At 39.3% G+C, this 16,769-nt stretch overlaps 1 protein-coding gene across 8 annotated transcripts in view; it reads right to left on the reverse strand.

Annotated features, from left to right (window-relative positions):
• VPS50 (VPS50 subunit of EARP/GARPII complex) overlaps nucleotides 1–16,769 on the reverse strand; it is a 195,510-nt gene that overhangs the window by 48,849 nt on the left and 129,892 nt on the right. For 4 of the 8 annotated variants that reach the window (XM_037890683.2, XM_037890685.2, XM_037890686.2 and 1 more), the window contains 3 exons: nucleotides 6,478–6,599; nucleotides 5,539–5,595; nucleotides 2,135–2,215 (listed from right to left, as the gene is read on the reverse strand). In XM_037890683.2, coding sequence (XP_037746611.1) covers nucleotides 2,135–2,215; nucleotides 5,539–5,595; nucleotides 6,478–6,599 — 260 coding nt within the window. Of the gene's footprint in view, nucleotides 1–2,134; nucleotides 2,216–5,538; nucleotides 5,596–6,477; nucleotides 6,600–8,655; nucleotides 8,828–16,769 lie in introns of those variants that run through there. The other 4 variants (XM_037890684.2, XM_043541196.1, XR_005224048.1 and 1 more) reach the window with 3 other exon arrangements.

Consider the following 16,769-nt stretch of genomic DNA (forward strand, 5'->3'; position numbering starts at 1 on the left):
GGTCCCCAGAGAACCTGCGGGACCGTACCATCCTCGCACTTTGAATGAGGGTTCGGGGGGGGAGGGGTAAAAGGAGGGTTGGGATGGCTCTCTTCTGAACCAGTCATAGGAGCCCCAAACGCTTCCCCCCATTTCCACTCTTTTAAATAACACGTCCTTTAAATCATTTACCAATCCACTTTATCTAATCACTGTACCCCTTCCCTATGGGGCACTGGACATCTGCCCCATGTTTACACTATGAGTTGGGACATCATAGCCTAACTCCCGTTTCATGTTTGCCCAGCTAAGCCCCCTGAACCAGCTCCAGAAAAGGTGACCCACCCTATTTAACCTTGGCCTATCTGGCGGTGAGGGAAAAATTCCTTCTTAGCCCCCAAAGAAAGGAGCATCTAGCGTAGTGCGTGCAGCGGTTCCTGACCAAACCCAGTATTTCACTGCTTCCATGGATGGGAGGGTGAGAGTTGCTCTGCCTGGCCCAGGTAAAAAAGGACTTTTCCTGCACTGGCAATATATAGTCCCCACTCTCTTCCAGTCACCTGCAGGGAGATGGATCAGCATCCCCACACTGACCTGGTCTGCCACTTCAGCAAAAAGTCACTCCCCGGCTCTCTAGCCCTTAAAGGGGCACACACCTTTTCCAACTAGCCAGATAATGGCCCCCACTGCTAAATGTGCAGTTAGGTCACGTGTGTCTCTGGAAAATTGTGGCTTTACAAAATAGTAAAACTGAATTTTTGGGTATGTTACAATACAAACCATTTAAGACAGAAGTTGTAGGAAATTATTTCAGTGTCATGCCTCAAGTGTTTACATTTCAAAATAGAAGGAAATAAAAGGTTTATAAACTTTATTAAGATGATGTTTAAAAAAAGTGAACGGTACAGAGTTTAAGTGTAGAAGTTTCTGGTTATCAGGGAATAATGTATAGATTATCAAGGGGTGCGAAATTCAGCATAAGGAATACATAATCTGCAATATCCCCGACTGGGGGTAAAAGGTTAACGGGTCAAGTACAGACATTGAGATATGAGGGTATGTTGTTCATATAATGGCTATGTTCAGGTTTGTAGTATAATGAGTGGATACAATGATGAGGATGGATTGACCCTCCTAAAAGCACGATTCTTCACTCCTTTGCTACATTTCTATGTTTTTTGCTCTCCAGTTGCATTGCACAACCCTAACATTTAATCACCTACATAAAAGGCAAAACTTCTCATATTTGCTACTCCCTCAGAGTACTACAAAGTGTAATCTACTGCCAGTCTAATGCAAATATGGTATTTATTTACCCTTTTTCATGAAAAACAAATGTTAAAATGACTCATGGCATCTATGTTGTCACATGTATGGCAGGAAAAGTGACAATATGTAAGTTGTGAGAAATGAATTATATATCTTTTTTCCTCAAGACTAAGCTGTCATTTAAAAGTTATACCACTGAAAAAAAATCTGTTAAGCTGCTATCACAGATGTACATACTTTTCTCAGGGATTTAACTGTGTGAACATTTAGAAAGCTTGCCATTACTTTATGTAAAAACCTCTTAGAACAGTAAGTGCATTAGAAATGGTGATGGGGATTAAAGAAAACAATCAGTTTAAAGTCTAAACTTTAGACAGGATGAATTACCATTTGAGTGATTTAATAAAGTACTTATCATGCCATTACCATCTCTCAGTCTCCTTTTGTTGTAGGTAAATTCTACAACAAACCACGATCTTGCTATTCTTCTACAAGATTTTTAGCAATGAACTTTGTAAGTAGGATGCTGGGTATCAGTTTAAAAACATCATAGCCTCCATTCTCCAATTTCATTAGACATAAACAAGAAGAATGAGCTTTAAACACAAGTTTTAATGGTAACAAATGTTAAAAGTTAAAAGTTATTACTGAAGTATAATTAAATTAGGGAAGAATCTGGGACTTTCATATTAGTTTTGTAGATATATGCAAAGTGATTTTGAACAAAAACTCACCTACAACTGCAAGAAATCTATTACGATATTCTTATCATAAACAGAGTGTGGGGAAAGGTAAAATTAATGAACCATATTATATACTAACTGCCATACTTTTTACAATATGCCTCCTTTATTTCAACAAACATTAACAAATTCCAGTTTCTTACCAGATCAATCAGGCTCTCCTGTATCCTGTTTAGTGTAGTGCGCAGCCTGCTACTACTAAGACCCAATCCTGTTGATTCAAACTGAAAAAAAACCCAATATTCTAAGTAAACACAGGCAAGGACAAAATTTTGTGTTTTAGTTTAGTGACTAACAGAACCAACAAAAAGTTCACGTTTTGTTCAATACAATATACTTACGTATAGTTTCAGCACATAATTGCAACAAAACCAAAATGAAAAGAAGAAACATGCAGAAGATCACTGCACCCAACATTACACTGATGTAAAGAATGAACTGTGCTCAGTTCACAAAGATGACCATATACAATTCAAACTGACAAATGATTATCCACTTTGTCAGGGGGATACTTGCCAGAATATTCTCTTGGATTGTTTTAAAATGACTATATGCTATAGAATGACTGCAGGCATAGGAAACAATGACTTTTTGTTCCCACAGACAAGCAAGAGAGAGACATCACACAATGGCACATCATACTAAGCTGCCTGAGAAATTAATACATCACAATGTAGAATGATCATGTTTATTTACTTTTCACAAACTACATTATCTTCCATAATCACTTGTTTAATATCAACTTTCAGTTGTATAATTATTTTCTATCAATCTTTATGAAAGTCATTTTTATTACTAAAAGAAAAGGAGTACTTGTGGCACCTTAGAGACTAACCAATTTATATAGCATAAGCTTTCGTGAGCTACAGCTCACTTCATCTTTTTGCGAATACAGACTAACACGGCTGCTACTCTGAAACCTATTTTTATTACTGAACATTTATTATGATCAAGCTAGGAAATGTGTCATCTTCATGCTCTGCACAGGGCCCAGAGTTCTATGGATCAGATCCTCTGCTGGTCTAAGTCAGAATAGCTCCACTAACTTCAATGTCACTGCAATATTTGCTCCAGCTGAGGACCTGGCCCAACATGTTTAGATTAGCATAGCTTAATTTTCACTCCAGAAGAGAAACATATTACCAAACAGAACAGCTCAACCAGATGAAATTACAATGGAGATGGAAAAACTACAAAACATACATTTATATCCAGGGTCCACATGATCTAGAAGTACCAAGATATGGTACTGGTATGTGTTTCACACCAGAAAAATAATTTTCTGAACAATGTTTAGACACTGCTGTCCACTGTGTTGGATTCAATACAATAAAGCTTTTCCCAGACTGCATCTGGGTGAGAAATGATCAGCAATGTTCAAGTGGTTTCCACAAATCAAAATAATTTTTACACAAATTTTACTCATTTACCACCTACACTGCATTTTAAAGGAGAATTATATAGCAAGAGTGTTTCCACCCTTTATTGCTTCTTCATGGTGAATAGTGGCAGCCCCCATTTAAAAAATAAATAAAATATTTTTCTGCTTGATTTTTACTTTAGAAATATCAAATCTTAGCTTTCTTGATGTTGCTGGAGGATGGAAGAACAAGAGAAATGACATAAATCGAAGGCTAATTTTCTTTCTTTGTTTTTGTTAAACATCTGCTTAACTGCCGATCGGGAGAAAATACTTCTTTGAGAGAAACGCCACAGTCCTCCTCTAAGAGAGGACTGAGAAAGCTCTGGCTCCAGATCCAGGGTCCCCCAACAAGAACAGAGCAGTCAAGACTTGATATTATTCACATATCTAAGGTAAAAACAAGCAAGCAGAAAGAAAACAGTTTGTTTTTTCTTTAAAAAAAATTATGCTACCACAAAGAAAAGGAGGCACAAACATGTTTTCCTTTGTTCGCTTATAAAAACTTTGTCCAGCACCAGAATTTCCTTAGTACATAGTTAGTATTTTGTTATCCCTTTTCTTCCAAATTATACTGTAAGCTTCTTGACAAATTAAGAACTTATTGATTGTAGATGTTTTTGAAAAGACTGACAACTTATCAGTTAAAATAGTAAGTACATCAACAAATTCGGACAAATAAAGGTGAGTGCAATTTTAAATAAATCTCTGTGAACAAAAATGTTATGATGTATTAAAGTCTCTGCCTTTTTTCCCTTCAAAAGACTATTGGATTTCTATGCAAGGGACGACCAGTTGTAAATCAAAGGGAAAAAATATCCAGAGATCTGTAGAATGTATATACATACTTCTATAGGGAACATGAGATGAGCAGTCATCAAGGATAGGACCATGGTGAATTCATCAGGTAGAGCATATTATATCAGTATTCAATTGTTTTGCACATGGCCTGCACCTTCATGGGAATTTTTACAAACCATGTATGCCAGACAGTGGATACATTATTTCCAACCAAATTACTGATGACCTAGTAATTGATAAGCGATGGGAAAAAAGCAGAGTGCCAAGGGACTTATAGTCAAACTTTGCTAATCAGCACTTCGCTAAGCTTACTTGTCTGCACAAAAATGACTGGTTTCTCCCCAACTCTCAGTAATAATTAAATAGCAGATGTTTATTAAGGCTCTGACTAAGATTTCACTAGAACAAATGCTGAAGTCACTCACTGAAGTCAACAGGCTTAAGCAAGACCCAGGCACACAAATTTTACGAAATACACACTACATTTACTGCTATAGTTTATTGCTGTTATACTATCTACATTACTATCAATTAAAACTAATCTATAACTAACAAAATGCATTAACAGTTTATTTTGGGATGTATGCCTGTGTGTGTTCACTTAATCGTTACTTAGTAAAATTCATTAATTCACAAGTCATTACTGAGGTTCTAGTGCATCAGGTTCTGCCATGATTTTACAGAAAGGTGAGGAAAAACCGATTTAATGCACATGCGGAGAAAGAGAAAAGTGTGAAAAATGGTATTTGAAATGGTGTTCTGCCCCTCTCAGTGGATAATGCCAGGTGCTCAGCACATGAGATAACTTTCCCATAATATATATAATTAAATAATAATAGAAACACTCTGAGTTATGAAAATCACAAATGACTGGACATAATGTATCTAGAGTCAGCACACTGTTCTGAGAGTTTAACACCAGTTTCTCTCTGACTAATTTACTGCATGTGCATTTTGCCTTCCTAGTCATTCAGATATGTGCTCTAACAAACATGAAGTGTAGAGACAAGATTCACAATGAATTTAGACCACTCAAAGCAGTCACATTATCAGCATACTTCTAATAAGAACCACAGTGGCATGTGTTTTAACAAGAATGACAGTTACTAGTCTAAATCACATACCACTACCCATCTCTACTCCTTAAAGAATTGTAAAAAAAAAAAAACTACATGAGGGTTAGGACATCATGGCAGCATTACAAGAGGGTTTTTTAAATTTATAGGCCCTTTGTAAGCAGTATGTTTCCAAGGAAAAAGTTTATCAAACAACAATTAGGCACACTACAGTAACAACACAATTTTACCCATCTGCTATAATGTTTACCTGCCTAGCATTGTACTGTTCCCTGCTAGATGTGGGAAGTGAAGAACTCTGTACAGGCTTTAAAACACAAAACAGGAGGTGCAAAAAGTACATGTAACACAATAAAAGAATATCAGAACAGTTGATTAAGCCAAAGGAATTCAATTACCTTTAAAAAATATTTACCGCCCATCCTCCATACACAAACAAATACCAAATATACTTCTCCTACCAAAGAGAACAAGCTGTTGAGAATGTGTGACTCCATCAACTATTTGCCAGCATATAACAATTTAGAGCCCTGAAATTGTTCATGGAATTATTGTTTTCATTTTTAAAAAAAATATAGGTTTCATATATGCTGTTCTATGACAATCTGTGAAGAGTTGATGTAGTTCTTTACAGACACTGTGGATGCGTATTTACTTCTTAAACTAAAAGACACTTAAATTATACATCAAATGTGAACAGAAATGGATTTCATTATTAGACTACGTTAGATACAGGAGCACAAGATCTGAAAACCAACACATAGCTCTGAGTTAGCCATTTTCACAGCTTGCCTCTCTCCCCCCACCCACCCCATGCATACCATGTTGTCCCCACTCCCCTTTAATCTTTATGTCGCTTCCTTTTGCCATGCATGACTACGTGCCTTTTTCCGTGCAAACTTCTATATCTGGAACAGTCTCACCCTTCCTCTGCACCCAGCATCCTCCCTCTCCTCCTCCAGACAGAGAAATATAAAATGATCAACACTCCTTGTGATAATAATACTTTTAAGGCCATTTCTCTTTTTAGTTGTTCTTACTGGCCTGTTCTCATTCATGCATCCAACCCCAGTCTATTACTGCTGCCCCTTCTGATAGATCATACACTCAGTCTTCTTGATGTAGAAGTCTTTTCTGTACAGTACCACATACACTAATGTGCTCTAAAGGAATAATAATTTCTACCTACCGTGTCATTTCGGCCAAAAAACGTATACACTGCATACAGATAGTAATCAAACAGCTGGGACATGAAGTGAATCACATCAAATGCAATTGGTTTCAAAATGTTCATCATCTGCATGTATTTCCCTTGAAGATAAAATACAAAAGTTCAGTTTTCCTAGCAGAAGTGGTATACAGACATTGGAATGCTTGGTTAATTCAAAACTAGCTTTTGCAAATCTACATATTATTTAACCTTAAGTTTTAAGACATCAATCTAGTGAGATTTCAGGGACATGGAAGTTTAAAAAAAGGCTAGATATGACAACTGATATAAACTAAGTGCCATAGAATTTTCTGAAAATTAGATGTTTAAGGGTTTCAGGTTTTTTGCATAGTATGCTAGCCGTTTACATTATATACATTTGACCACACAATATCAGGCAAACTTATTTTTTAATTTCTGAAAATCACTTGAAGTCACAGGCTCCAGGTATATGATATACAGTTTTTAAAAATGCCACAGAAATCATATTGACCAATACATAGAATACATAAAACAAAAATCAACACTCATTCTGCCCTTCTTTATCTCTCACATCAGTCCACATCCCATGACAGGGCAGCAGAACAGTCTGAGCTCAACCCCAGAACATGTGCTATACCAACAGATAGCCTATCCCCCCACAGGGCTTGGAGGAAGGATACCACTATATTCAGAGGGCAGAGAGTCTAGGGATGAGGGACAGATCTGAAACTCTTAATTTGGAGGGGAGTGGTGGATGGAGACAGCAGTGAGAAATGTCTGATGATAGACCATAAAAAGATGTCCCTTGAAGACACCAGGCCTGCCGTGCTCCCACTAACCACACCACAGGTGGTAGCAAGCCACTAAGTTTCTTCCCCAACAAGATAACTATCACAGACAGGGAAAGCTTCTAAAGCACGCAGGTGTTAGGAGAGGATGAAGGGCTCTGGGGCCTTGTAGAAGTACCTTCATGGATTCAAATGATCACCCCCCTGTACTTCTGGATGTTTAACCAAATCCTGGACCCAGAGCCCTGCATCAGGATATTTATATTAAAAATATTCTACAAGCCACCAGAATACCTACAGCCCTCTGAGCTAACTCCAGTATCTCAGCTTTATTTTGAGAATTATTGCTAGAAAATGTTCCAGTGTTGGCAACGATGCTTAATCTACCACTAAAAATAGAACATTTTTACTGGAAGGAGACTTTTCAAATGATAAAACTATGGTAACTCGGGTTACATGCCAAAAATTAACATAGTAGCATGCAGCATATTAGCCACTGTTCTTGTAGTCATTATGTGACAGAATGGTGCAAAGAGACTCTAAAATCTCCCGCCGAGGGAAGGTACCGCTGGCGCTGGCATTATGAGAAACAGCTATAAGGCCTTCCCAGACTGCGTTCCAAGGATCCACTTGCAAGCCTGGGCATAAGGTATGTGCCAGAAGGTGTGAGGGGCATATTGGGGGCGGCACTGCAGCACTGTGGAGATTATGGATTGTACTCCACTGCCCTCAGAGGGCAATCCCAATGCTGTCCAAGTTGTTCCAGGAGCCTCTCCAGTCTCTGGAGCAGCCCAAGATCAGAAAGGCTCAAAAATGGCTTAAAGCCATCCTAGCCCCTCTGCTTCTCTTGCACTGCAAGTTTTGTGCTAGCACAGAATCACACCTATTACCTATAACTGGGACATAAAGGAAGAGTTAATATATGAAAGCCTTGCTTCAAAGGGCTTACACGCTACTCAAGCATATTAATTTTATTCCTAGATGTTGTGAAACTGTTCTATCCACATCACACTTTTTGTGATGATATCTTTACAAAATTATGTAAATCAGTGTTCTCTGTTAGAGAAAGTTGAAGATCTATGCAATTCCTTCCCTCACGAGAGAGCTTACTAACTTCCTATTCTTATTTTTCTCTCCCTTACTCTGTGAAGGACAAAATCATAGGCCTTGTTTTCCTTGTACCCTGCCAAGAACTAAATAGTGCCTGAGGACTTTAAACTTGATTTGATGTTCAGTGGGAAGCCAGTGCATTGAACCATGTATGGAGCAATGAGCTCCTGTTGCCACGCATTTGTCAGAAGACAGCCTTTTCACCAGCGGGAGTTCTCCTATCTGTGGATTCACTCCTAAATATTGTGTGCTCACAACAAAAGACTATGGTGCTCACAGATGTATGGATCACTGTGGCCACGTTCATGTCCGATAGCAGGGGAGGTAGGATGCTGGTAAGCTGAAGGTGAAGGAGAGTTTGTGCTGATGTTCCCATTAGAGTATGTCTAGTACAAAGGATGAGTCCAGAAAGCGCACTCTGATTACTGTAACAGAAAAGCTTCTCTATACTAAATGACAAAGAAAGTCAGATTTCAGTATAATATATCAAAACAGCAAGATATATACATCTGTTAAAATAGTGGCATGTTAGAAAATACTTAGGCTAAAAATGTTCAGATTACCGTGTTGTTGATATAATTTTCTGTCTTAAAGTTAGCAGCATTACACTGTTTCATAACCTATATAGACTACGTCTACACTGCACATAAGTATCTGTGTTGAATACTGTATGTCTAGCTACAAGCCACAGTGAAAAGCAAGCTACGTGCAAGCCACGTGTCAGCGAAAGGCGGGGGGAGGCAGCAGGACTCGACACTTCAATGGGGGAGCCATGTAAGGTATATACCTGGGTGCATACCCACAGGCATCACGCATGTCTTTACTCACCTAAGCAATGTCTCACCGTCTACATTGCTATTTATACTCATGCTGGGGGGCTAGCCAAGTATGTACTCCGCACACAGCTGTAAGAAGTGTGCAGGGTAGACATACCTAGAAAGTTAACAATGTAATGCAGAAAAAACATCAAGCAAAGTATTTTGGTATTTTGTGATAAAGAGGGGATTGCTTCGTGGAGAGAAAAATTAACCAGTAGAACAACAAAACTAGCATATTTTTTCTGATAATATAATTATTAGTGCAATTCAATGAGAGCCAAACATATCTGATAGGTATAATTAAAGAAATATCACTGTATTATATCTTTTAATTTGACATTCCTGCTTTCCAGATTTCTAAATAGCACAGTTTCTATTGCTGACTATTATACCGCTTGGGCCTGCTCACTACTGTGTTACTCTAGTTTATTAGTCTACTGGCAAGAAATTGGAGCAATGTAGTAATCAGACTAAATTAGTATATACATATAAAGAAACAGATGCACATTTGTGAATCAGACATTTATGAGATTTTGCCCAGCATAAATACACTTTTTCTTTTACATTTAGTGTAAATTGTATTGTTATTCTTTGAAAACTTTGAACATGTCCTAATATTTATTATTTAGAACTCAGTTATTTCATATTTGATTAATTTAATACTGACTTTTTTGGTCTAGAATGACAAGTAGTTTAAATATATCTATATCAATGAAAATAGCAAACCACAAAACATTATAATATTGTGTGATCTGGAAATTTAGACAAGTTTCCATGTGTGTTTTATACTTCTTATGCCCCAATGCAAAGGGATGACATCTAATCAAAGCAATGGATCATCCTCATATGTCATCTGAAGTGAAGTCTGAATACTCTGTATTTTTTAAAGGCTGAATTTCTCCACTCATCCGTTGTGCTAAAACACAGCGTTTCAAAACCAATATGTAGCCTGCACGTGACATAAAGATGCATCTTTTCTGGAAAGGTTTGATTGTCAAAATTTCATTATACTTGGCACAAATATACAAGGCAGCAAAAGTATAGGACTGTATTTAGGAGACTATGGACTATACATTGCACTTTCCCCTTAAGTCTTGTCCCTGTAAAATCTTTAGATGCCAAGAACATTTCTTTATCACAACATCACTCAGAATCTTGACACTACAAAATGTTCCAAGAACATTTCCTTCTCATTCCTTTCCCTAAAATGATGCCAAGTTTGCAAATCTTTTCTATAGAAATACTGTTACCTACACGCACTAAAGTGAAGTTCAGATATCTGGTTAAAAAAAGGGTTTACTGGAAAGTTTATTAACAGTACAAGAAGCATAATCTCCTCGTATTTCTGAAATATTTGGAGGTGAAAGACCACACTTAGATTCCGCAGCAATGGGCCTTATTAGAAACCCTCAGATAGATACCCTATCTAATTTGGATTGATGAACCCTAGCATTTAATGATTTGTTACTACAGCTAGCACAAAATTTGCTTTGCTTCCCTTAACTATAATGTATACAAGACAGTGTTTACTGTACCAATTTATATCAAAATGGTCAAAACACCAAAAATAAAAGGGTAATGTATTTGACTTTAATATAGCTATGGTTATCAGCAAACCATTTTCTTGGTATTCAAGAATTCCAAACATGTCACTTCCTCTCAGACTTTTTGATGAACACTAGATACCAGCATGAGAATATGAAGGAGAGAGGGAAACACAGAAAAACTTCTTAACCATACAATCATCTAATTCCTCCAACTACAAATTTTCTGCTGCTGAGATTCCACACACCATCCTTCCAACAGATGATGTGGCGCCATTCCTGTTACTTCTGACAATACTGTTATTTGCCACTACTCTATCATAGGGACACCTGGTAATGATTCCTTAGTTAGGGCTGTTTTCTGAATGAGATAAAATAAAGGCATTCCTTCCCAAAAAAGCTTTCAGTCTGAAAAACAGAGGCACTAGGAAGCCCAGAGGAAGAAACAGTTTAGAGTTTTGTGTTGATTTTTCCAAAGTTCAAATTGGATAGTAATAAGCATGGAATCAACAAAAATAATGATTCCTACAACTAATACTATATACTAGTCTCTAAGTTAGTCTCTTTGAGAGACACAGTCAAGGTCACAATATATCTTCAGAAAAGAACCAATGATTACCTATAGGTTAGTAAGGAATTTTCAGTATTTTTAATGTATGTCAACATTCCAAAAGCTAATCTTAGCTGTATTCATGGGCTGTGTGTGTACGTGCGTGCGCACATATTTGGGATTACTGTATTTTCCAAGATTCACATTCTTTTGAATAATGAAAACCATATACTGTTCATGAGTGGGCCAAAGATTAATTTAACCTGTGAACATCAAGTTTTACAATGATTGCTTTTTAATTTCTCTATGAAAAGCAAATTGACTAATTAATCGGAGGGAAAACCACGTGATTTGAACACTTGGTTTGAAATCCAAAATGAAATAGGTTGATTTACCAGAACCTACTTTAATTCATACTGTTTCTGTGTACAATATACCTTGTTTATGTTTTATTCATTCAGCCTCCACCACAATATATTGTACACAAAAGATAAACATGAAATGAAGAGAGTTACAAACGTTCACTCACATCCAGCAAGTATTTCTCTATCTGTAAGGCTCCCCCAAAAAGTTGGCTGACCAATTGTCTCAGTCCATTTGGGAAATTCACCTCCTGAATCCTATCTCACATTTATCCCTGGATTCCTCTTACCTCCTGTGTTTGCTAGAAAGGACACCGTTTGTTTCAGTGATTTTAAATAGCCACATATTTCATATATTTGCTATTCTTTGGGAAGAAAAGTTCCGCATTAATTTGATTCTCTTCCTAACCTAGTTAAATTAAATCACCTGGTTTATGAAATCCTTATTAATATGAACCATTTAGGATTGTGAATTCTGCAAAACTCCTCATTAATCCAAATACCTTCTTCATTCCCTAGCTGGTCCCATGCATCCCGAGCCCACAGGATGTCACCAAAACATTGCTTTGTTACATCCACCTTCCCTTTTTCAGGCTTCACATTGTGGCCACTATCCTTCCCACCAAATTCTGATTAAGATTCCCTTTGGAAAAAAACAAAACCACACCCTTAGTTACCTGGAGAGGCTATTGTTAAAAGATGAGACCCATTTCCTTTCCCAGATTCTTGGCTAGGAATCAAGAGTTCAGTTCTCTGGAATTAAATCTGGATCTCTTGCACAATAGTGCTGTACACTGGCACAGAACTGCCAAGCTTGCAATACACTTTATTTTTACATCTTTGGATAGGGTGACCATAATTCCCTATGCTGAATATGGGACACCTGGTAAAATTACTCTTATTCAAGCGAGTTCAACGGCAATCAAACATACAAAACCATTCAAATTAACATCAGGTTGACTGAGCCCAGGTTAAAAAGAAATGTTGCATAGTTGGATTCTTTTTATTTACCTTCTTATCTGTTTCAGAGTAGCAGCCGTGTTAGTCTGTATCCGCAAAAAGAAAAGGAGTACTTGTGGCACCTTAGAGACTAACCAATTTATTTGAGCATAAGCTTTCATGAGCTACAGCTCACTTCATCATCCAAAATGTAGCTCACGAAAGCTTATGCTCAAATAAATGTTAGTCTCTAAGGTGGCACAAGTCCTCCTTTTCCTATCTGTAAGGCTTTAGGGTTCACACTGGGAGGGGTAATACACATACCTCTACCCCCACACCCACACACGAGGAGAGGTGACACATACACATTGCCGTACACCTCTCTCACACAGAAGGGGGAGACTGACCGACCCTCCCCGGCGCTCTCTGCCCTCCATGCCTGGCTGGGTCCCCGGGGACAGACCCACCTCTCTTGGTACCTGGCACTACGTCTTCCTGAGGCAACATGTGCAGGGTCGTCACCACCACCCCGATTTCTGCGAGGGTTCACACCAGAACTTGGCCAGCAGCAGTCTTTTGGCATTGTGCGGGAGGGAAGGGATGGGAGCTGCTTCCAGATGCAGGGGAGGAGGGAGGGAGGGAAGGAAGGGATGACCTGGCCTGTGTCTTTGCAGACCTCATCTCTTCCCACCTCCCCGCAGCCGGAAGCAGCTTGTCCCTTCCTGCCCGCTCAGTGTCAAAAGGCAGCTAGCACCTCCAGGCTACTGCTGGCCACCAACAAAACCAAGCCACCTCCTGTCCCCTGGCTACAGCGCGGTCAGGAAGGGTTAAGCCCTAAGGATGCATTGTGCACCAGGGCCCCAGTAACCTGAATCCTGGGGCTTCAGCGAACCTGGCCAGAGAGGTGGCTCAGCAGAGAAGGGTGCCTAGGGGGCGGAGCAGCCCCACGCTCCTTGGGGGCAGCGGGGGAGGGCGGGTGAAGAGGGTGCTAAGCCCCTGCCTTGGGGGATGCTGTAGAGTCTGCAGGTTTGGGGTGTGAACTGGCTGGAAATAGTTTCCCCACCACCACTTGGGAGCTTAGCTGAGCGGCGGAGAGGCTTCCCCATGCCAGCACTGTGCGGGGCTTTGACGCATGCACAGCTCGGCTCCTCCTGGCCAGCACCCTGGACCAGAGGGTCTTGGGCTTTCCTAGGGCACCAGCTCAGCAAGAGGCAGTGGGGGAAGGAAGGAGCCTGCCTGCCAGGCTGTTGGGGAACTGAACACTCTGACCAGGGGCTGGTTCTCCACACAGCACTGGGAGTGGGACGTGCCCCACTGGGGCGGGATATGGAGGAGCAGCGGGGCTGGAGGGGAGGCAAAGGGGAAAAGCAGGGAGAAGACAGCCAGAGGGGAAGAACGTAAAGAGCCAATGGGTGTGCAGCAGAGGAGACACGTAACTGCCCGCACTCACCAACCACCACAGCTCGCAGCCAGTGCCAGCTGGAAACAGGATGGTGGGGGGCAGGGTCCTGCTGGCTGAGAGCCGGCACGCAGCAGGGGGCTGTGCTGACGGATCAGCAGGGGGAACAGCCAGCCCCGCATGCTGCATCTTCATCTCGCCACTAGCCTTGCACACCCACCCTATTGCCAGCCACTGGACCCCCTCCCACTCACTGCTGGTGGACAGGCAGCTGGTGAGCAGGGATCTGGCCAGCCACAGGACCCGCCAATACTGATGAGGGGGAAACAATAAATATGGGACAATTTGCCCGTTTTTAAGAAAAAGTCAGGATATCTGCAGGAGGACTTAAATATGGGACTGTCCCTTTAAAAACGGGACGTCTGGTCACCCTATCTTTGGACAGATGGTTCCTGAAAAGAAAAAAGTGAAGAAAACTAAAGGGTCAAGGCTGTTGGCCACATGATCTTCTCTTATCTTAGTAAATAGTTACAAATATAAGGAACAACTAACACAGCCAAACAGGTTCAGCCTTTGGTAGCTGCTACAGAACTTGTATAAAACATTGCTTAATGGTTTTAACCATTCAAATTAAATCTAATTCCAGAAGGGAAAAAAAACAAAGAATGATGAAAATAAAGTTTATGTAACTTTAAGACTTTGGCTGGAATCCACAAGAGCAAATCCAGACTACACCTCCAAACACTCACAAGAAAAAAAGAGAGAGGGGCTTAAAGTGCAGTAAATTAAGGCCATATTTGTTGACCTAATTCTAAATTTTCTTCAAATAAAACAGACACCTGAAGTGACTAGCAATTTGTTCACAGATATTGTCCAGAGGCTCATCCACTGGATCAATATATACTCACAGGTGCTTAGTTTGTACATCAGTTCCCTAGAAGATGAGTCATAACAGTGCATAACATAAATCAAACTGTCAAGCATATTTTCCAAGTCTATATGGTAAAAATCCTAATGACATTTTGAGAGAGAAAACTGGCAAGCATTCATATTAAAAATGAATTTCTACACAAAATAGTTCAACTGCATTCCTCTACCACAGCAAAAGCAATTTTCCATATTATGGAAAGCTTTCCCTCAAAAAAAAATATTTGTAACAAAGTCCCAAAAACATCTTCGTAAAACAGTCTTATAGTAATACATCAGGTTTCAGAGTAGCAGCCGTGCTAGTCTGTATTCGCAAATACAGCAGCTGTAGCTCACGAAAGCTTATGCTCAAATAAATTTGTTCGTCTCTAAGGTGCCACAAGTACTCCTTTTCTTTTTAGTAATACATCAGTAGTACACATTTTGCTATTCCACATCCCACATAATATGCACATACTCCCAAATTTCCCCATACTTCACAGTTAAGATTAAGTAGCAAATCACTGTAGTGCTATCTCTTGATATTAATAGTATTCCTTTTAAAAAGTAATGAAGTATGCTACATTTACTATTATTAAAGGGGGAACTAATACCCTAAAATTAAGGCTGAATACATATTTCCATTTATATCGATATTTTCAGCTGTTCTTCTTACACCTTCAGGGCTAAGATTTTCTAGGATTTGCCCAAGATGAAATAGTTTGAATAATAATTAATTGGTTGGTTTTGTGTAGACGCAGAGAGAAAAATAATACACTTTTCTATTAATAAATGTTTTATGACGTTGGTGGGATAAGTCTCATGACTAGAATACTGGTAGAGCACGGTATAGTTTGTTCAGGAAGGACAGGCAGGGTAAAAAGGGAGGAGGTGTTGCATTATACATCAAGAAAATAAACACTTGTTCTGAGGTCCAGAAGGAGGTTGGAGGCAGACCAGCTGAATCTCTCTGCACAATGATAAAAGGGGTAAAAAAACAGGGCTGACATTGTGATGGGAGTCTATTACAGAGCACAAAATCAGGAAAAGAAGGTGGATGAGGCATTTCTAAAACAAACAACAAAAATATCCAAAACAGAAGATCTGGAAGACTTCAACCCAGACATCTGTTGGAAAACTAATACGGCAAAACACAAAATTTCCAATAAGTTCTTGGAATGTACTGGGGACAATGTTTTTGTTCCAGAAGGGAAGGAAGTAACCAGAGGGACAGCCATTTGAGACTTGATTGTAACAAACAGTGAGGAATTGGTAGTGTCTTTGAAGGTGGAAGGCAATTTGGGTGAAAGATCATGAAATGAGAGATTTCAACAAAGAGGACCCAGAGAATCAGAGGCTTATCAGCTCTAAGATCAATATCTAAAAAGATACAGGAACAAATTATTAAACAATCAATTTGTAAGCATCTAGAGGATAATAGGGTTATAAGGAATAACCAGCATGGTTACTGGCCTAGTAGATGATGGGGAAGCAGTAGATGCGATATATCTTGATTTTAGTAAAGGCTTTTGAAGAAGTCCCAAATGCCATTCTCAGAATCAAACTCAGGAAATGTGCTCTAGATGAAATTACTATAAAGGTAGGTGCACAAATGGTTGAAAGACCATACTCAAAGACTAGTTATCAAGGGTTCCTGTTAAACTGGGGAAACTTATCAAGCAGGGTCCCACGGGGTTTTTCCTCGATCCGGAACTACTCAATATTTACATTAATGACTTACATAATGGAGTGGATAGTACGCTTATAAAATTTGCAGATGACACCAAGCTGGGAGTGTTGCTTTTGAGGACAGGATTACAATTCAAAATGACCTTGACAAATTGGAGAATTGGTCTGAATTCAACAATTGGTC

The sequence above is a fragment of the Chelonia mydas genome, chromosome 2 (genome assembly GCF_015237465.2).
Source record: "Chelonia mydas isolate rCheMyd1 chromosome 2, rCheMyd1.pri.v2, whole genome shotgun sequence".
NCBI classification, from domain to species: Eukaryota; Metazoa; Chordata; order Testudines; family Cheloniidae; genus Chelonia; species Chelonia mydas.